This window comes from Episyrphus balteatus, chromosome 2 (assembly GCF_945859705.1).
Source record: "Episyrphus balteatus chromosome 2, idEpiBalt1.1, whole genome shotgun sequence".
NCBI lineage: Eukaryota > Metazoa > Arthropoda > Insecta > Diptera > Syrphidae > Episyrphus > Episyrphus balteatus.
In genome coordinates this window covers 29,756,751-29,778,870 of record NC_079135.1, presented here as the reverse complement: position 1 = coordinate 29,778,870, position 22,120 = coordinate 29,756,751, and the positions used below count along the sequence as shown (strand labels likewise).

The 22,120-nt window shown below is 29.8% G+C and overlaps 1 protein-coding gene across 2 annotated transcripts in view; it reads left to right on the top strand.

The window, feature by feature from the left end:
- Positions 1-2,570: 2,570 nt before the first annotated feature.
- LOC129912038 (calcium-binding mitochondrial carrier protein SCaMC-2) overlaps positions 2,571-22,120 on the top strand; it is a 46,785-nt gene continuing 27,235 nt past the window's right edge. Inside the window, exons 1-4 of one of the 2 annotated variants that reach the window (XM_055990122.1) lie at positions 2,571-4,191; positions 11,504-11,630; positions 11,711-11,798; positions 11,868-11,979. In XM_055990122.1, the coding sequence (XP_055846097.1) occupies positions 3,844-4,191; positions 11,504-11,630; positions 11,711-11,798; positions 11,868-11,979 (675 nt within the window). In that variant the 5' untranslated portion in view covers positions 2,571-3,843. Of the gene's footprint in view, positions 4,192-11,503; positions 11,631-11,710; positions 11,799-11,867; positions 11,980-21,411; positions 21,562-22,120 lie in introns of those variants that run through there. The other variant, XM_055990124.1, reaches the window with a different exon arrangement.

Genomic DNA, 22,120 nt, shown 5'->3' with positions numbered 1-22,120 from the left:
TGAACTGTGTCAATAAATAAATGTAAATGTATGCAATGTAAAAATCTAAAATTTTGGAGATTTTTTTTTATTTTTTAACGAATGTTGAAAAGTATTTTAATTTTGAAAGTATTCCTTTTGTATGCAGCGCTCAGCGCCTGTTGAAAGTGGTTTATGACACGATTCTGCGGGAATGTAAACAGAACGTTATGTCAAAATTTGAAAGCGATCGCTAAAGAACTTTTCGAGATTTTCTATTAAACGGAAATGAACATGAGATGTAACAAATTCGTCATAGAAGAAAAGAAATATTGAAAGATTTAAACGGATTTAAAGAGAAAAAATATAGGTACTTCTTTTACGGCCATATTATTCACTCTGGATTTAGTTGAGATTAAAGTGAATTTTAAATCCAATCACTTAAATCTGAGTTTTATAAATCCAAGGATTTAATTTTTTGTTCATATTATTCGCTAAAAAAAATTATGTATAATTTGCATTTATCTTTATTTTTCCTTTTCAAAATACTTCACAAAACAACTGAACACTGTGAAAATGAATTTTACATCTGGGTTTATAAAATTAAACAGATCTTTAGAGAGCAGTTTAAATTTGTTTGGATTTAAGGAGATTTGATTTAAAAATTTGGATTTAAGTAGTGAATATTATGGATTTGGATTTATTTTGGACATTTTTTTACATCCAGATGTATTTTTACACTAGTGAATAATATGGCCGTTAAATTTTTTACATCCAGATGTATTATTTAAACTAGTGAATAATATGGCCGTTATAAACCGTTACATATTCAATCAAAACAAATAACCACACGCTAAGACATAACCACAAAAATAGTTAAAAACGGCATTTTCGATTTTTTAACGAATATTTAAAAAAAAAATGATGTGATGGAATTTTTCTGACTTAGGATTCGAGCTCAGCACACGAAAAACTTTTAGTATAATCTGGTTTCTGTAACAAAAACCTGGTTGACAAGTGTAATCAAAGCTGACTAATAAAAAAAAGGTCGTAAGCATATCATTAAACTGAATTTATGATGTAAAATTTAACTATTACTATGTATTTAATATTTTCCGAAATATATACATTAGGGTGGTCCTTTTTTTTGTCCTTTTTTGTAAAAATTGAGTGCGACGCCCGGTCGTGAGTTTCAAGTGCATTGTTTTTCACCCGGAATATTTTTGTTCGGCCGGAATTTTAAAAGGTATCGTGAGTTTCAACCGAAGGGAATTTACATTTTCGGCTAAACAAGTTTCTTGCTCGGCACCAAAATTTAAACGAGAGAACAACTATCGACTAGTGATGGGAATTATCGATTAAAAACTATCAAGCTATCGAAAGTTGTATAATATTCATTAAAGGCTTGGCCACACCGGAGGGTATGCGGTAGCGGTACGGGTAGCGGTAACGATATTTGTACTAAAAAAATTCCACACCTAAACGTTGATGTGTCAGTTTGGAATTTTTTTCATACAAGTACCCTCACCGCTACCCGTACCGCTACCGCATACCCTCCAGTGTGGCCAAGCCTTAAATCTATAGTTTTAAATCATGCATTCATTCATTTTGTTACTATTTTCAATCGATAGTTTTTTAGTCGATAGCATTCGAATAGTTTTTTTTTATATGATAGTGTTTTCAGTCGAATAGTTGATTCTTACGATAGTTTTATCATTCGAATAGTTTTAAATAACTCAATATTTAATAGTTTTTATTCAATAGTTTATTCTATAGTTTTTTTTTTCGATAGTTCATCCGATAGTTTTTATTCGATAGTTTATTCGATAGAATATTCGATAGTTTTCATTCAAATGAATGAATGAATGAAATTCGATAGTTCAAATCATTCAGTTACCAACTTTCGATAGCTCAAAACATTCGATAATTCCTATCACTACTGCCGACTACCTCGCATATTACTTGAAAAAAATAGTTAAAAATACCGAGAGACTGATGTCCGAACGTGAACAACTTTTCGCCCGGAACTCACAATAGGGAAATAGTGAAATGAACTTTTTCCGGGTGGAATCCTGTTCACGTGAAACTCACAATAGGACTGATTAACAAAAAACAATTTTTTTTTAAATTTATTAAGTCGGACGATTTCGAAAACTCCCATACTTTAAGCCTGGTACGCTGCTCGCGCTAAATTTTAGCTCCCATACAAATTATCGAAAAATTTTAGCTGAAGCCTGGTACGCTGCTCGCGCTAAATTTTAGCTCCCATACAAATTATCGAAAATTTTTAGCCGAGATAAAATGGATCCCATACAAGTTATCGATAACTTGTATGGGAATTTTATCTCAGCTAAAATTTAGCGCGAGCAGCGTACCAGGCTTTAATTACAAAATCAAAAGTTCAACAAATATGGTTCCTACTGTAATTATCTATCTAAATTTAATTTATCTATTCTCCACCAGACGTCACACATATCGTTATAGATACCTGTGATGCTTTGACCTACTTTTTTTCCATTTTGACATTTTTTATCCAAAAAAAAAACCAACCACCACAAAAGAAAACGTCAAAATTTTTTTGCAAAAAAAGCAAAAAAAAAACCAGTCAAGAGCACAAGTTTGGCCCGAAAAAACCAAAGACAGAAGAGAAGCCAGCCACAGCTTTGGCACCTCGACTTCGGTTCGGCAATATACTTTTTTTTCTACTCTGCTCGAAAGAAATTATACAAAAAAAAAAGAAACGCTTTTTTAACCCGCGCCCGCCATTGTCAAGAGAAAAATCCAACAAAAAAAAAAGAAAAGCATACAAAAAAAAAAACTTTCCTTTTAGCACATGGGTTTTTTATAAACTCGTCACCATAATCGGCAAATTCGCATAAAAGATATACTGGAAAAAAAGGTCATCCGGAAAAAAGAGAGAGAAATCCTATAAACGAAAAAACTAAATTAAACTATATTATATAGCTCATTTCTCATGAGATAAGTTATAAGTTTTCTCGGGTTAAATTTTCACAAAAGAAAAAAAAAAAAGTGTTGACTAGACATTAAGTCGTCTCGTCTCCGCTCATCGTCGTTGTCTTCTCCCAGTCGTCGTCGTCGTCGTTGGTCGTCGGTTGATTCTTCTTCCTTCTTCTTGTGTATACAATTGGCATTGCACTTTCATTGATTTTTCGTGAAATCCACTTACCCTAGTCCAGAGCAGAGTCATAGCCAATTGTTATATAGGTACTCTCCTCTTTAGAAAGTGTGAATACCTACGTTCTCTAGGAAAACCATTTTTTCTTGCACTGCCCCCAGCAGCGACTTGAGACTCTTTTTTGTAGTCTTTTTAAATTCAGTAATTGTAGACTTTGCTGTGTCATCAGTCGTTTGTTCGCCTCTGGTTGTCGTCGTCGTCAGTCGTCGCACGCGTTCCGGGCTCCTCTTTTTTTGTTCACTTGGGGATCCTCTTGTGCAGAAAAAAAATCTCATAATTCGTCATCATCGTCGACAACGCCGCTGCCGACACCCTCTTTCCGATTTCGCTAAAAGAAGACGTGGTTCTTATATCGAATCGATGTGCTTGCTTCTGACTAATTACAAACAAATGCTTTATTAAAATTGCAAAAATTGCGTTGATTGAATCTATTTTTAGGGACAAAAGAGCCTTTTTTCTAATTCCCAAGGCGACAAGTGCGTGTTTTTTGGTTGCACTCTTTGGCACAGGAACAATCCAATTACAATATTGAGTTTTTTGCTAATTTTGCCCAAAGGTATTCGCATACCGAACGAGGCCATAAAACATTTTTTAAATTAAATAAGACAAATAAAGTGTTTTCAATTAATTAAAAAGGACTTTAGCATTTTTTTTTTCCTTCGAACTTGAAAAGAAACTTTTCCACAAGAATGGTCAATGCCAAGAGTAGTGTTAACTTACAATCAACAAACTCTACGAATGCTGATGATAAGGCAGCTAATCAACAGCAGCATGCTGTAAAGTTAATACCAATTACAAGTGTATTAACAACTGTGGCTGAAAATGCCCGAATTGCACAACAACTTTTGCTACAGCAACAACATCAGCAACAGCAACAACAACAACAGCAACAGCTGCCATCTGAAATGCCACACGAGGATGAGGAGCGTCTGGAGAAATTATTTAATAGCCTTGATCGCGATGGCAATGGCAAAATTGATATACATGACCTATCCGATGCACTTAAAGAATTTGGATTGTCAAGTGTTTATGCAGAGGTAGGTTTTTGAATCTTATTCATTTCTTTTAAAATACTTATTTTTTTGTCTATATAAAAATGTATTTATACACACTGTTGGTCAATAAAATAGGTTCTCATTCATGTTTTTAGCCCAGGTCTTTAAATAAGTCCGAAAATTAGAAATATTTTTTTTATTCATATGCAAATTGTAGGTATTGGATTTAGTGTTTCCCTCTATAACTCAGAAGTATGAAAAATGTAATTAAGACCTTTACGAGAGTATAAGCCATAAGGAATAATTGAATTCTTCACATACAAAAACCCAAAAAATAAAATCCATGACTGGGTCGCAAGAGCAAGTATTCTTATGGTAAAAGTACCTAGCTCTTATCTTTAAGCTTACTATGAAAAAAAAAATTGCGAAAATTATTGAATTTGATAAAAGAATTTGACCGGTGGTGTAAAAAATAATTAAAATCGTTAGGTTTAAAAAAAAATTATTTTTTTATAGGTATGAAAATTTTCTAACATTTCAAAAAAAAAGTTGGTACCTATTCCATTTGAAGAAATTATTAATTAGCACCTTTAATCGAAATTTTCAAATTTTTCATCAACCAGTTTTCAAAAAATTGATTTTTCAAAAAAAAAATTTGAAATGTTTTTTCAAAAATCCAAAAATGTGTTTTTTGAAAATTTTCTAAAATTTTAATATGTATTACCATTATTCAAACGCTTTTGTATAACAAAAAAAAATCGTTGATATCGGGTTAGTCGTGTACAAGATATTCAGAAACCAGAAAAAAAATATTCTATGGCAGGTACCGTTAAAAACTGTACAAAAAATATTTTTTTTTATTTAATAAGTTGAGTCTTATGACTAAATTGTATTAAATATCGTTAGAGTCGTTTTTTTTTTAAATTTACTTTTCGATTGAAGTATAGGTAGCCCTTTTTCTGACTTATTCATAAAAGAAAGACGATTCAAAACAATTAAAAATAAAAATTGCAATGATTCCAAAAAAGACCTTTTTTAATAAATCAATAGAATAGGTTTACTTGACTTATTTGGAAAAATGGGACGAAAGTGACTAAATTACACTGGTCTGCAATGAAATCCTCCTTCTAATAAAACTATACTTTACTAAAGAATTTTGTGTGCTGATTCTGAATCCGAAGTCAGAATTTTTCTAGCACGTCAGGTTTTTTTTTTAGATATTCCCGTTGGAAAATCACGATAACCCATTTTTTTATTTTTGCTGTTTCAATATTCTCCGAAATATATAAATTTAAGTAAATAAGTTTGGCATATCTTATTAACATAAATAAACGGGTCGAATTACGGCATACGTTATTTTTTTTTTCTCCCAAAAACAAAAGTATATTTTTCTAATGACTTACTTTGAATCCGAAATTCAAAAAATTTCGGTCGACTCTCGTTTTTGAAATATAGGAGTTTTTTTTTGTGATTCTCTAACGCGTATATCTCAAAATCCTTACGTGATGGAATTTTTTTGACTTTGGAATCGAACTCAGCACATCAAAAACCATAAGAAAAATATACTTTTGTACCTAGGAGAAACAAATCTGTATATAAAATTACAAAACACGTATAAATTTGTTTTAATGCATTTATATTATAATTTTCTTTACATATTTCACTTTTTAAATATATATTTTACATTTCCGTTAAGATGTTTTTGTTCATGTGGGATTTACTAAAAACTGCAGGTTGCAGGAAAGTCAAATCTTTCACAATTTCAAAAATTATAAAGAGAAAAAAAAAGATAAATTTTTCAGACCAGTGTTATTAATGTAAAATAGTATGTATCGATAACATTGATTTTATTTTACTGTATTTATATTGAAAAAAAAACCTTTTTTGTTTACAACTATCTCAAAAATTCTATTAGGTTTCAGGTAGTATACCTAACTCTCCTTTGCCGTTAACAAGGTGAACTTATTCTATTGACCGACAGTGTATCTCTGTCTGCCTTTTTGCATAATGGTTAAAGTAGATAGATGAATATATTTTTTTGATGATGTCACAATTAATTGAAATAAGCCTCTCATTCAAAACGGTTTAAGTGTCGGAGCTCAGAGCTAGCTATAATATATTCTACGTTGTTACCGAACCGAATTGAAAGATGAGAGAGAGGTAAAGAAGAGGAATGATGAAAAAGAAAGTCAAGAAAGCTAGCCTATACCACATTCAAATGCAAATGATTAAAAATGATGTTAAAAATAAATTCTTTTAAGCTATTGATTTTAGTTCAAAAAGAGGGTGTTTGTTGAGTGTAAGTTTGTTTTATTTTTTTCTTCTAAATCTAAGACCCCTTTGTATACTTAGGGGCGAGTTTGTTGCTTGCGGCTCACTTTATCGCTTTTGAGAATTATAAAATCGATCGAATCAATACCTAACTTGAGAGGATTTTTGTCTGACTATTTTTAAAAGTACATACCAATTTCATATTATCACAACCACTTGTTAGTTTTTAACAAAAAATCAAATTTAAAATTTATTAGTGCATTGAACTGAAAAAAAAAAACTAAGTTTTAATATATTTTTGAAAACTCTGTATTAATTTCGGTTTAAAGGACATAGTACATCCTTAACCATGTTAGTGCATAAAGGCTAAATTGAGATGCACTTCACGACTGTCATCTTTATCAATTTTTAGCAAGGGCAGGCAGTACGTACTCCAAAAAAAAAATCAAAATAGCTTAAATTGAACTCAGAACTTTGGCGTGCAATAGTATATCGTATTTTCCATAATACAACGAGGAACGCCAATAAAAGTGTTATAATATAAGGATTTTTAATCATAAATTGATGACATAAATTCTAAAAAAAGGCTTTAATTGCATTCTGAACCACAGATCTCTAGCGTAGTATTTTATAGTAATTCCCTCTTACAAAGTATATCAGTCAATTAACATCCATTTGAATATTACCGTTGTACCATTTCACATTTTTCTCGCTTTCTCGTGTATGATAAAAGAGTAACAGTACGCAGATCGCTTTAAATTGTTTCTGCTATGCATATATATTTCTTGTATAACAAGAAATAAAGTGGCCGTGAACCACAAGAAACAAATTCTTTTGTTTATTCTTTATAATAACTTGTTGAAATGGCATTATCAAGCGGGCCAACTCCGACATATGGAAATTCCAGGCAAAATGACCACCAATAAGAAAAAAAATTAAAGTGAACGTTAAGGAAATTAAATGATGATATTTAATTCTCATACATTTTACTAGTAAACATTAGTATTTTCTTTAAAACAAAATTTTAAAAATTGAGAGTTTTTGAGTGAAAAATTTGCAAAGCAAGCCGGTGGACGCACATTTCTGTCTAAAATTGTAAAAAGTTGCTAAAAAAAATTGTCGAGTCAATCATTCTAAGGATTCTTACCCCATAACTTATTTACTGGGTAAATAGTATTTAATATTTGAATATGTTTTTTTCAAACGATGTCACACCCGTTACCCGTTAAAAATATGTGACCCATTTTACATTTTTGAATTATAATAAAAACTCAATACTGAAATATATGTTCTGCATATGAAATCCACGATTTTAGATTCAAACATTTACAATTAGACTTCTATAATTCACCGAAGCAGACTAATTCGATTTTCTAACGTCACATACGTTTCACTACACCTAACACCTAATCTAAGAGATTGTGACGTTACAGGTTACAATTCGGATAAACAAAATATATTTTAAAAAATATATTAAAATCTTAATGCATTTAGTAAAAAGTACTCAAATCAGGAACAAAAAATCATGCAACTGTGTCACAGCCGTTACAGTGTAAATAGACATTCTACATAATGTATTATGTACATACCTTATAATTTAGTTTTTTTGTTCACTTATATTTTATTAAGGGCTTAAAAGTATTTGTTTGAATCTTGGGATCAGATGCCCCAAAACTATCATTGGGGATTTCGAGTATTAGCTATACAAAAAATTAAAAAAAAATGTTCTTTGTTAATTTCAAAATCGAAAAAGATGTCTTCAATATTGAGACTATTTGTTTAAATATCATTGAGCAACTTGAAATGAGTTGGACTTGGAGATACTGAATACGATTTGGATTCGGTAAATAGTAAATAAATACTGGTTTAGAATATTGATTCTTCTTTTTTGTATATAGGTACGGTATATACTGAATCTAGATCTAAAAGTCTAGTGTAAACCATTTGTATACTTAAAAACATTTCCTGCTATAAGGTACTCGTACATTTATTGTCGCTCATACATCAAACTATTCAAAACATTTCATCGAGCTGTTTAATTCTTTACCATTCGCCAAAGTTATTATAATGGCAGTGGCAGTCATTATAAACATTTTAACTTCCTTCAGTCTCACGCTGGCCTTCAGAAGTTCGTTTGTTTAATAATGCTCTGCCAAACACTTCATTTCGCACAAAATCGATTTTCATAATAATTCTGTATAATTCTTTTTTCTACTTTTTGATTTTTGAAAAGGTTATTCTGCGGTGCGGTGGTATTTTATTCAAAAAAAAAAAGTCTTTGTTGTATATACCTCCATTATTTCGACAGAGACGAAGCTTTCAACATTTTTGTTTCGTAAAAGATAAATTCAATAATACTCTCTGTATACTTGTATTTATATGCATGTATTTATCTACGTAACTATTAATCTCTGTACATTCTCTTTACGGAAGGAGGCAGAGGCGGTGGGTTTATATTTATGTGCATATAAATATTTTATTCTTTTTTGCACAAGGGTTAAAAGTGGCTAGCATAAGTGACAAGGCTCTTTCAAATGCAAATTTGCTCTATTTCTGTCTTATTTCAAAATCAATGGCACGATTTTTGAATTAACATAAACTAATTGTTATTGTAATTAGGTATTATAAGACGCATTGCATGAAAGAAAGACAAATCTTTTAAGGTTTCTTTTTTGTCATACAAAAAAAAAAAAAAACAAATTGTTTATAAAAAACTCATTTCTCAAAATGAGATAATAATTTATTTAATTAGGTGGCATCATAAATATTTGGCTAACTTGGATATTAGCCAAAGTGTTTTTTTTTTGTCAAAAAAAGAAAACTTATATGCACACCGAAACCGAAGTAGAACATTTTCTTTCTTTTTTTCTTCTAAAGTGTTATCAATATTTGCTAGAAATAGCCTTGATGGTAGACAGGGGATGATTTTATTTGATCCTTTTAGGCAGTTTATGGGTGGATGGGATGGGTATAGTGTTTGAGAGGATTTCGTTGGCGCCTATTTAGCGATAAAATAGTCTGACATGGTTCACTTAAAACATCTGGACAATCATTCATCTTAACTTTTAAGGTTGCCAATGGATACAGGATTGATTTTGAAATTTTATATACATAATCGTTTCGATTTGCAGCCAAGAGAATCTGATATCTTCAGTTTCTTTACGTATAATTGTTTATTTATACCCATGTGTAAGACCGTTTATTTCGGCTTTAATATATGTATGTACAATGTACATATAAAGTGTCCCTATGACACTGAGGGGCCAAAGTCACCACAGCTGGCTGTAGGTCCATTATATCTGCCCTACATAGCCGAGAAATTTACTCAGAGGGTTTTCTATGTGGATACAGGTATCGTTTTCCAGGTCCGGATAAGTAAATTATTTAGATCTTCAATTGACTATGAATGCTTCTTTGCAGCCTTAAGTTTTATAATTAACCAGATAATAAAGATAATAATTAGATTGAGACCGCGTTTGTAGACCAAGTTTGTATACCAAATCGGATGAGTCGTTCATAAGAAATTAAGGAAAAAAAAAGAAAAAAATTCAGTCGATGAAAGCAAGCGTTAATAAGGTATAAGAAAAGATTAGAAGCCGTATTAGAGGCAATTTATATTAAATTCTTCCAAAATTTGGCTGTTCCAAGTACCAATATGTTGTTCTGGAATTGAAAAAAAAAATGAAGTCATATCGATGCGCGAAAAGTAATTTCCACTTTATCTTTCGAACACTAGATCACGAGACTTTTAAAAGTTTTGTTGGTAGCATCATTTTGGTGAATATGTGGCATAATATCTGTGTTCATTTCAATAGATTTTACAATAGATTTTTACATATATACATATAATATTCCTTCATTCAATATCAGGAAATGATATAAGTAAATTTTCCACCATTAAAAATGCGGTTAAATATTTTGTCTAAATTAAAATTTTATTGCATTGAACTAAAGAAGAAAAATCATAGTTTCTCAGATTCTTCTGTTACTTTCTGATCCCTTTTTGCAGAAAAAACAAGGTTATAGGCGATTTGCTGACACGAAACTCAAATATTAAAGTTGAAAATAAACGTTTTTTTTTTCCTCTGCTTATTTTGTGTCATAAGAAATCAACACCATAAAGTTATTAGTCGAGTTCCTTTTGACTCTAGTATCTACTGCAAAGTACTTTTTAGTACTTCTGAATACATTCAAACACATTTTCTCTATAGAAGAAAAGGAGTTGAATTCAATCAGAAGTACTTAGTAATAGGTACCAGTATTGCCAGAGCCGACTATTTATCGCCAAAAAGTCTCCTAGAACTCGATCCTTAAAAATTTTGATTTCCGACTATCGCATTTGGCTCTTTAAATTTTGAACATGGCGATTTAAGGCTCCTTTAAAATCAAAGTTTTTTACAGCAAAAAACTACCAAAGATGTAAACAAGGACAACCCATTTGCCAATATTTTTTATTTTCAAGTATTACAAATTTAATTTAACACCCGTAAATAAACGTGAGAACCAGAATTATGAACAAAATTAAAAACAAATAATTATACTTGAAGTCTGATAAGCAAAAGTTATCTGAAAATTTAAAAAAATAATCAAATATCTCATACCACAAAAAATTGTTTGTGTGTTTTTAGATCATTTTTAAAAGCGGCTTTTTTTTGGCTCCAAGATTTTTCCAAATCGGCTCCTTGCCTATTAATTAGTCTGGCAACACTGGTAGGTACGGAGCCCAAAACACAACACTAAAGGAGATATACGAATTTTTAGGATAATGGATTTTTGTGGTAGTTTACTGAATTTTTATATTTTTGTTTTTAGAATAACAGATTTTCCATGTTGTGGCTTTGGTGCCTCCTTTATTCTTTGATCAACTACAGAGAGTCGATCCTCTGAGATGGAATAATAAAAATGGCAAATGTCTTTTTTTTTAAACTGCAAACATTTTTGCGATATCAAATAATTTGAAATACTATTACCAAAAATTTAATGAAATTAAATAAATTATCATTATTATTTTAACTAAGTAAATTTATTACAAACTATAATGATTTGTACTATCTATAATGGTTTTTCTCATTTTAATTTTCAGACTTTTCTTAAACAATCTGACAAAACTCAAAGCGGAGATGTTGGCCTTGCTGAATTTGTGCATTATGTGCGTGAGCATGAAAAGAATCTTCGACTTCAATTTTCTCATTTGGATAAAAATCGTGATGGTAAGTGTATTTTTTTTTTCTTCACTTGAAAACAATTCTTAAAATTTTTCAAATACTTTTTGTTTATTTTTTTATTTTAGGAAAAGTTGACTTGGAAGAGTTGATTTCAGCATTTAAAGATTTAGGTATTGAAGTTGATCAAGCTGAAGCAAAGCATTTACTAAAGAGGTTTGTACAATCAATCATTACAATATAACCATTAATCTATTAAATTATGTACAAATTATACTCTTATAGAATGGATCAAGATGGAAGTTTAAATATAAGTTATAATGAATGGCGAGACTTTTTGCTACTAGCGCCATCAACAGACATTCATGGTTTAATTAAATTTTGGCGGCATTCTACTGTAAGTTTTTAATGTTTAAACTCATAATAATTGTAGTTATTTTTTAGATATCTTCGAATTTTGAATGATTGAAAACAGTGAAAAGAACGCATTAAATTAGAAAATCCAAATAAAATTTTGTTCCGTACAAAGACCAAACAAAAGAAAAAATATTAGTTAGAAATGTGTAGTTAAAAAAATGAACACTACCTACCACTATTAAACTGTTGGTGGGTTATTATTTTAGAAATATTTCGAGGATTTTTTTCCTCATGAATCGACTCGTTACAAACGTTAATATTGAAGTTACTTAAAATTGTACAAATTCTCGTACGATATCCGTAAGGGCTGTAAGGCCTTTTCCATCAAAAGGTTTAAGATTCAAAAAATATATACCTTCGTTTCCATTGCTTTTAAATACAGTTAAATATTCAAATAACAACATTATCAAGCTCTTATAATTACGTTGGTAGCGTGATTTGTAATACAATCCTCAATGTAATATCAGAAATTCGTTCAACTGAAAAATTGAACAAGTATAAACTCTTAACTATTTGATGTGAAACTTCTTGACTATGCGTTCTTTTCATTGTTTACTTTATGCATGCAATTTTTTGTGTTTTTTTATTCTCAAAATATATACAAAAGTAGATAGTTTTGGTAATAATAACCCAAACATATTTATTGCAACCTAACTATCTATCTCTTAAGTTTCTTTAAATTTCTTTGGTAATAAAATTAAAACTTTTCTCCGTCATCTACCGATCTTTTCAATAATATATTATATTCTATCATCAATGTTTTTCTTTTTATATTAAATTAAATATGTATAAGCAATAATGTTTATTTTTTGTTTGTATTGTGGCATAATAATCAAGAATATATTAAAACTGACACCATCATGATTGTCAGAGGATGACCTGAAGGTATTGGATAAAACAAAAAATTCATTAAAAACATTTCTTAATGTTGTAGAGTTAAACATTTTAGTTAATGAAAAATAAAGCTTAAATTGTTTAATGTAGTTTTGTTCTGAATGTGCATTCATAAAATCTTCATCATTCTCATTACATTTCATCAGTACATTATTTTATAATTTCTTTTGTTAGAAAAAAAAACTGATACAAACAGATTATTTTAAATATTGTTAACCAATGATAAATTATTTTAGGAAATCTTATCATATTTTTTAAATTCGTTCTATCTAAAAATAGAAAAAATTAAAGAATAATTATTCTTTGACCTCGAATATCACATGATAATGTATAGTGGATAATGGCCGTGAATGTCCAAACAATTCGAGGTAAAATAAATTCTTCCACAGATTCTGCAACCCCTTTATTCCACGAACACGAAAAACAAAATCTAAAACTTCCATTTATTGGTACCGACCAAATGTTTTTATTTTCCGATTACGGAAAGTTTTGGCCTTTTGTAATGAAACCTAACTCATTAAAGCAAATAAACAAAACTACAGCTTTCTATGTTAAAACTGATTCTTGACACGTGTACTTCATCCTTTCTTCTCATATGTTGGGACAAAAAATTTTTTTTGCAGGAATATATTGGCACAACACGACTTTTAGAGGTCAACTAAAAATCTTTTGTTCATGAACATTAAAAGAAACAAAGGCTTAACACAGGACTGATTTTTGTTATTAAAAAAAAAAAACCAAAGCGAATGGGTCCTAAATATCAGCCTTGTGGAACTCCATTCACAATTTCTATTGGTACAAATGGTATGGCCTTTATTTTGAGAAATTTATTCAGAACATTGATACATTGACCGAGGGGTCGGGCCAGGCATATTTCGTACAAAAAAAAGTACACCTTCGAACAGGCACTTGGGCGTAGCCCCCGTATAGATTCATTATGAAAATGTTATGTATTTACCTTAGAGGCTGCATTTCATTTTTACGAAGTACATATACACATTATGTCTATTTGTGTATGTTTGTGATATTGTGTGCAGCTACTCTTTGGCGGATGAGGGATGAAGTGCATATTTCATTGTTTATTATCACATTTTATGGCTGCTTTAAAGGTGAAAATGGTATATCGTTTCAAAATTTATATAAATTTTGATTTTTCCAAAACATTTATGATACTGGACCCTAGCGAGGTATCCGTCAGAGCGGAAAATTCTTCGATTTTACACGAATAATGCTTTGAGGTGCGGTAAAAACTCTCCGATTCGTATAAAAAAGGACAAATTTCCTCTTTGACTGATACTTCGCAAGGGCCGAATATTAACCGCATGAGACTATAACGGTATCATGGTAGAATTAAATTAACTCAATGCATAGCATCAAACAAATATCGAATCAAAATTGATATTCGAATTTATATTTTCCTCAAAAATAGCCTATTTTTCAAAATAAAATGGAAAAATAAACTTAAATCATAATTCATTTTTTTTAATGTTTTAGGAATTTTTTTTATCTTTGCAGGAAAAAATCTACTAAGATTAGTTAGTACAAACAATATATACAGGTTTGGGAGGAAAATTAGTTTTAATTCATCACATATAGTTACATACAAATGCATAGGGCCGAAGGGTTTAAAATATGTGCCAGGCGGAGGATTAACCAAGTTTATAATCAAGGTATTTTATACCTTCTTATTGTAAACGTTATCTTAAATCGATTTTCAAAAGAATAGTTTTTTCTGCAACTATAATTGTTGGGAGCAGATATAACGCCCCCTTTTTGGAAAAAATATTTTTTGTCGCTTAACCCTATCACTAGTATACTCAGTATACCATGTTTTCAAGTCTTTCGCTTTACAAATAAAGCGATTCTTACTTCGAGATTTGTCAGAAGCTTATTTTTTAATACCTAATATAACCGTTTACAGTAGTATCCTCTAAATAAATGTGTCAAAGAAAAAACACTTGGCTTCGTATTACTATTATACTCCTATATAACATGCTTAGATAATCCGAAAAACAGATATCAGGTTGCAGCAAAAAAATAAAATACAAATACTTTTGCATTCTTTTAGGTGTCGATATTGTTTCTCCTTCCGAATCTGATAAAAAAAAAACTGCTACATTTCAATGCTCAATAATTTCTATCTTTTAAAATCTTAAAACAAAAATAAAGTCTTGTTATTTTTCTTCAAAAAGCACTGAAAAATATTTTTCTTTCGAAAAAAAGTTATCTATTAAATTAATTACTATTTTGTTTGTGTAAACTTATTTTTCTCACTGTCTGACCTTGTTCGACTCAGTCTGTGGTCTTTGTACCTTATAATATCAAAACCAAATCCATGTGCACCACAAAGTCATTAAAAACTGATATTTCCTGATAAGAGACGCGCTCGAGGAAGCACAAGTGCGACATTTCAACGTTGCCACACACCGAACTTATTTATGACCACAAAGATATTGTTATTATTATTTTTTTGTTTGTGTTGTCCGTGTTGTGGATTTTTTTTTTATTTAACTATCACATACATTGACGTCATAATCATTCGCTACTTGTTGTTGTTATTGCTTACAAAAAAAAAAAACTAACAAATAGATAACCAATCAACAGCGACCAAGTCGAACGAGCCCCCTATTCGCAATTTATATGAAATTATATATTTATACGAGTGTTTAATTGGACGCCATTCAGTCGTTACATTTTTGCTCTCTGTTGAGTTGTATAATTGAATTACTCGTAAGGGTCAATGTTCACTTAAAAGTTTTTTCTATTTTTCATTTTTCTTATGGGACAGTTTCTTGGCCATAAAAGATAACCATATACAAAAGGAACTACATACAAAATTTTCTTATGTGTTTTATGTAATTTTCCTTCCTTTCAGAGATTTTCATTAAATAAGCTGACAAGGCTCATTGAAAAAAAAAAAAAAAAAACAATTTTTCACTTCCACATCCTCCCAACAGGAGTGCCATAAAATCCTTAAAGTTCGTATCTGTTTGTTTCAATTTATCTTATTTTTGTTGTTGGTTGCAGTCGAGTATGATTTGTCTGCATTTGTCTTTTTTTTTAAAGAGAATTCTTTACCCAGATACACTAACGTGTTGTTATCTGTCAGTTATAGCTTAAGAACATCGAGGTGATTTTTGTTACCAAGCTGTTGTTCTTAAAAAAAAAAAAAAAATGGAAATAATTGCTGATGACATTAAAACGATAATAGACTGCTTCATCTAGAAAGCATTTTATTTTTTTGACGCCCCTTTTCATTTTCTGGGCGAAGTACTTGTTTTAAATAAATAATGAAAAATTCCAATGCGTCAACATAAAATGAGTTAGAAAGATGCAATCGTTAAAAAATATTGACGTGGTCTAATACTATAATAACATGCAAGGTCGAAAGTTTAAGTTTGTAAAAAATTGAAAAACAACTATTAACACCATAAAGGTTTGGAAGCATATTAACTAATGAATAGGTGCATCAGGAAACGATTTTCTACTTAATGACCATTTGTCATAGGGGTTTTATAGCATTTTTGCAGCTAACAAGCCTTTCTATTAAAGGCGTCCAAGTACGAAAAGTAAAACTCATTTACTTCATATACTTACAGATTAGTAGGTATTATTAAAAGTACAGGTAAGATGAGTCATTTTCATTTATCCAGTTAGAATTTCAGACATTTAAAAATTCTCAGTACCCTCAACAGGATTCCTCATAAAAGCTTAACCCGAAAAAAGTACCTGAGTTCATTCAAACGTACTTAAAAATTCCATACTTTAAAGCTTAAGCCTAGCGTTTATTAAATTACGATATTAGCTATGGTTTGAATTCAACTGATAGATAAGTTAACAATGTTAATAATTGAACGTTTAAAATTTTTTATAGAACGTTTAAGCCCCTACAAGAAAACATTTTTATAATTTGAAAATAATGAATTTTCAGTGAATTAGAAAATTTTTAAAAGTAAAAAATGTTTTTATAATTTTGATGAGGACTTTTTTGTAAAGCGTTCAATTTCCTACAAGAATATGTAAAGAAATTTGCAAAAAAGTCGATTTATAAAAAAAAGCTTAATGTAAAAATGGAAAATTGCGAAGCGGAGGACCTCACCATTAATATATAGAGCTCATATTTGGTGTGTATAGTCTAGCAATCGATTTTTCGGAGTACATTATAAAAAATAAAGAAATTTGATTTTTTTTTTACCCACCCTAATGTGCATGTCAGCTCACTGTACTACGTATTTTAAACTGCGCACAATATAGGCTTGACCATCTTCGACAGCGATTAATATGTATATGTATGTACTTGTCTAATGGTAAAAGAAGCTCTAGTGTTAAAGATTTTTATAAAAAAAAGTCACGAGATGGTTACGAGATGACCAGGATAAGTGTAACTTTATCGAAACGTCGAGCCGTGTCATATTTTATATGAAAAAAGTTGTTATTATCGCTGTAAGTCCGTAAAAATACTTAATTAAAATGGAAATTCAAATATCCAGCTTATTTATCAGTTTAAAACCGCTTGAACGAGTGTAGAGGAAATATTATATAAACTTTTAACGTACTTCTGATTTTAAAATCAATGACTAAATGAATTTAAACTTAAGTCTCGTGAACTTACTTTAGAAGCAAAACATTTATTGAGTTTATTTGAAAAATTAAAACAAAACAAATACTTATAGTACAGGAAAGATAGACTTTTTCGTGGAACGAAATACAGGACGGCTGATTTTTTCAAATCTGAAAGAAGGGTATTAGAAAAGCTTAAGTCCTGGTTTTCGGGACGCCAACCCCCTGGCGAAATCCGCCATTTTGAAAAACGCGAATTGGTCTATATCTACTTAACTATTGGCTTGACCGAATAAGTTTCTTGACCAAAGTTGTAGGTAATATAATTAACTTTTCTTGTGCATTCACTGTTTTTCAGCGAGGACAACACTTTTGAGGTTATGTCGTTTTATTTTTTATTTTTTCGGTTTTTTTTAATTTTTCTCAGTCACTATGATAGTTACATAATTTTTTATCATCACAAAAGTTGTAGAGCATCAAATTTCCATTAATTTGGTATACTTTTGAAGATTATATGTCTTTTCGAACCAAAGATACGGAACCTTAAAGAGCAATCCCTCTCAAAATTTTCAAACAATATACTAATATTTTTTTGCATAAAGTATGAAAAAAGGCTAAATCGTGTACGATATGCGAAAACAAGAAAAATTTGATATGAGAGGAGGTGTTTTTTTTTTTCATTATTTAGGTGTTCGGACAATTTCCTCTAAATATTAATTTAATATTAAAAAAACAAAAAATAATGGTAAAACTTACAATATTGTGGTATACATATTTTGTTTTAAGTCAAACATCCACCTTTTATGATGTTAAACAATTATGTAACTATCATAAGGACTGAGAAAAATTAAAAAAACCGAAAAAATAAAAAATGAAACGACATAACCTCAAAAGTGTTGTTCTCGCTGAAAAATAGTGAATGCACAAGAAAAGATGTTTATATTACCTTTAACTTTGGTTAAGTAACTTATTCGGTCAAACCAATAGTTAAGTAGATATAGACCAATTCGCGTTTTTTCAAAATGGCGGATTTCGCCAGGGGGTTGGCGTCCCGAAAACCAGGACTTAAGCTTTTCTAATGTCCTTCTTTCAGATCAGAAAAAATCAGCCTTCCTATATTTCGTTCCACAAAAAGCCTGTTTTTTTACTAACTTTCCCGTACTAAAACTATAGTTTTCAAATCAATAACTTTCGACTCATACATCGCATGATTTTAAAAAATATACCAAATTTTTGGAAATTTGATGGTCTATAACTATTATTGTTTAAGAAATTATGTAACTATTACCGGGAATGATAAAAACTTTAAAAAAAAGCCGAAAAACAAATAAAAACAACATAACCTCAAAACTATTGCCCGCTTAGAAAAATAATGTATCACAAAGAAAAATATAATTAAATTTCCAAGAACTTTGGTCTGATAACCAATTCTATAGAACCTATAGTTTTGGAGATATAGAGCGATTCGCGTTTTCCAAAATGGCGGATTTCGCCAGGGGGGTGCCGTCCCGAAAACCAGGACTTAAGCTTTTCTAATACCCCTTTTTCAGATTTGAAAAATTCAGCCGTCCTGTATTTCGTTCCACAATATGCCTGTTTTTTTACTAACTTTCCTGTACTATTATTTGGTTAGTTTGTTTTTGCTTTTCAAATAAAATAAAAAAATGTGTAGCTACTGAGAATTAGAAATAAAACCAGGGCTATTTTATTTAAAATCAATTATTATATTGGATCAAAACAAATACTTATTTGGTTAGTTTGTTTTTGCTTTTCAAATAAAATAAAAAAATGTGTAGCTACTGAGAATTAGAAAAAAAACCAGGGCTATTTTATTTAAAATCAATTATTATATTGGATCAAAACAAATACTTATTTGGTTAGTTTGTTTTTGCTTTTCAAATAAAATAAAAAAATGTGTAGCTACTGAGAATTAGAAAAAAAACCAGGGCTATTTTATTTAAAATCAATTGTAATTGTTAATGAATTTTTTAAGAGTTTATTAAATCAAGTATGTTCTTTAAATAGCATTAGTTTCTACTTGGTTATCAAGTAAAATTGGAGAAAAAAAAAATAAACTGAATATTAGAATTTCATTTGTTTTTTAAATAACGGTACTTTTGTGTTAGGCAAACATTAGAACAAAATTTGTATAGAACTGAATTAAAAATTAAAAAATGTTTGTCTAAAATATTTTTTTTATTTTTTTGTATATGGTTTTATTAAATGTGTTTTACCATATTTTAGGTCTCAAAATGCAATTTTTCTCTTGCAAAACGTTCTGCCAAATAGTAATTAGTAAATTGAAAAACTATTTAAACAAATCATATCTCGAGGTCGAAACACCTCAAAGATTTCGACAGTTACGCTGACTTTTGATTAAGCTTTGTCAATGCTTATAGAAGCAAAACGGTCTCCTGATCAATACAAGACAATTAGAAAATACTTAATGTCAACGATGAAAAAAAAGTTGTGCAAAAAGAAAAATCAAAATGCTATCCACAAGTATTACTGTGAATGGACAAACAGCTGAAGTTCATTACCACATTAATTACAACATACCAAAGCATACCTCAAAAACAGTAAAAATAAATTTTTTTGCAGTTTATAACGGTAAAATTTCAAAAACTTCGGATTCGAGTTCAGCATCAGCACCCTTAAAACCTTTAGAATAGTATATTTTAGTTCTAGTGGCAAAAAAAAAAACTTGAACAGTGTATTAATCATCGCCCTAAAGTATTTTGCCCCACTGTGCGTAGCGTCGTCCTGATAAATACTTGTTTGTTTTTTTCTAACATTTATGGTTCTAAACTTCAAAGTCTTTGGCTTGCACCAAGGACTAATTTTTCTATATAGTTCACTCGGGCGTATACGTAACTTTTTTGTTTGTATTTGTCGTTTTTTGTTGTTTTTAATTAAGGTGTGAACTTCACACTGTGAATGTATTTTTCAAGGTTATTTCATTTACTTTTATCAAATATGTATGTACATATGTATCTTCTAAGCACTTTCTTAAGTGTTCTCATATAATCTCTTATGATGTAATTTTATCAGTAACTTTATATCAACATTACACAAAAGACGATTGTCTGACTAACGAAGTTTTTCTTAGTTTTTTTTTTTTGTATGGTGTATTCTTTTAATAATATAGCTTTAACATTAATAATTATGAAGTCAATTGATCGCATCGTGTAACATTGTTTACCAATCAATTTCTGATTTTATTAAACACTTGTTGCATTAAATTAGCTTATAATTTATGTGATTAAATTTAAGTTTTTATATGATACTTAAGTCATTATCTTTCTGTCTAAACTACGCGGCTTTAGTTAACATTATTTACTATTACTATTTACTCAAACTTACCAACTACGACATATTTATTGTCCCTCCGTTGAGGGAGATTGATAACAATCCATCATGGGTTAGCGTACTAGATTTCTTATTCCAGTTTCACAAATTGCGAACTTGAAGTTTTCCATACTTTCTTATCACGAGAAGCGTTTATAGTTAAAGCATTGTACTAACATGCGCGTGGAATGAAGTGAGATAGTCTGTGTGTAAACAGCTCTTGATGTAATTTTTCCGATGTTGGAGTATAATAATGACTCGTGCCGGCCGGTTTGAGTCGGTTTTTTGTTGTTGACTCGATTCATTTTAATTGAATTGATGATGTGATTTGATTCTCCTTTGGAAAATACATTAACTTATTTTTTTTTTTTATTTCAATATTTGCAAAGATTAAGTGTTTAATGTCAGTTGATCGGACTGGCGGGAGTATACAACTTTGGTTGAAGCACTTTTGTATTTTTTTTGTATCACTCTCTCTCTTTTATTGTATTCGTTATAAAAGATTATTATCTTAAGTGACAAATTTCCGGTGAATTTTTGATTGAATTGAAGATAAACAGTGGAAGTTTCAAAGGAGAAAAAAAAAAAAACTTTTAATAACAACTTTCGCGGAAAATACGAGAATACATTAATTTCACAAAAAATGCTAAGTAAATACAAAAAGATAATAACAATGCTCATTGTACGTAAAACGAAATCGATTTGTATTCTTTATTGTATAATTATTGACACTGCCAGAAGGATAACGATCCCATCAAACGTAAGTTAGATACAATTTTTGTATAGACTTGAATAATAATTGTTAAACTATAATTCTGGTTTTCTATTGACACTTCGAAATGCAATTCTTAAAAAAATATGTTTTAAATGCGAAATATTGCTCTTGTTATCGAATTAATTGTAACTTTGCTCATGAGGTTATCTCATTTAAAATTAAACTTACAATTACATACATTTGTTTACACAACGTCACAAATCGTTTGCGTTAAGTTTCCTTATGTAAAAAATCAATAAATTTTGTTTACAAGAAAAGAAATTTTTATAGGCCAGTCATTTAAGATGTCAACAGTTGCAAAACATTTTAGTGTTCTGTTTTTTTTTTTTTTTTTTTTTTTGGGATTTTGTAAGTAACTAGCGGAAAAAATTAAGGAATCAAACAAAAACTCCATTTTTTTTCGAGGTTTTCAAGTGACCATATTTCTTTTAAAAATGGTCGCATTGAAATTATAAAGATGGTTTTCAAGCTCAAACTTTCTAGTTTTGAGAACTTACTTATTTAAATAGGACGTAAATAGGTCTTATGCTAATGCTTTTAATAT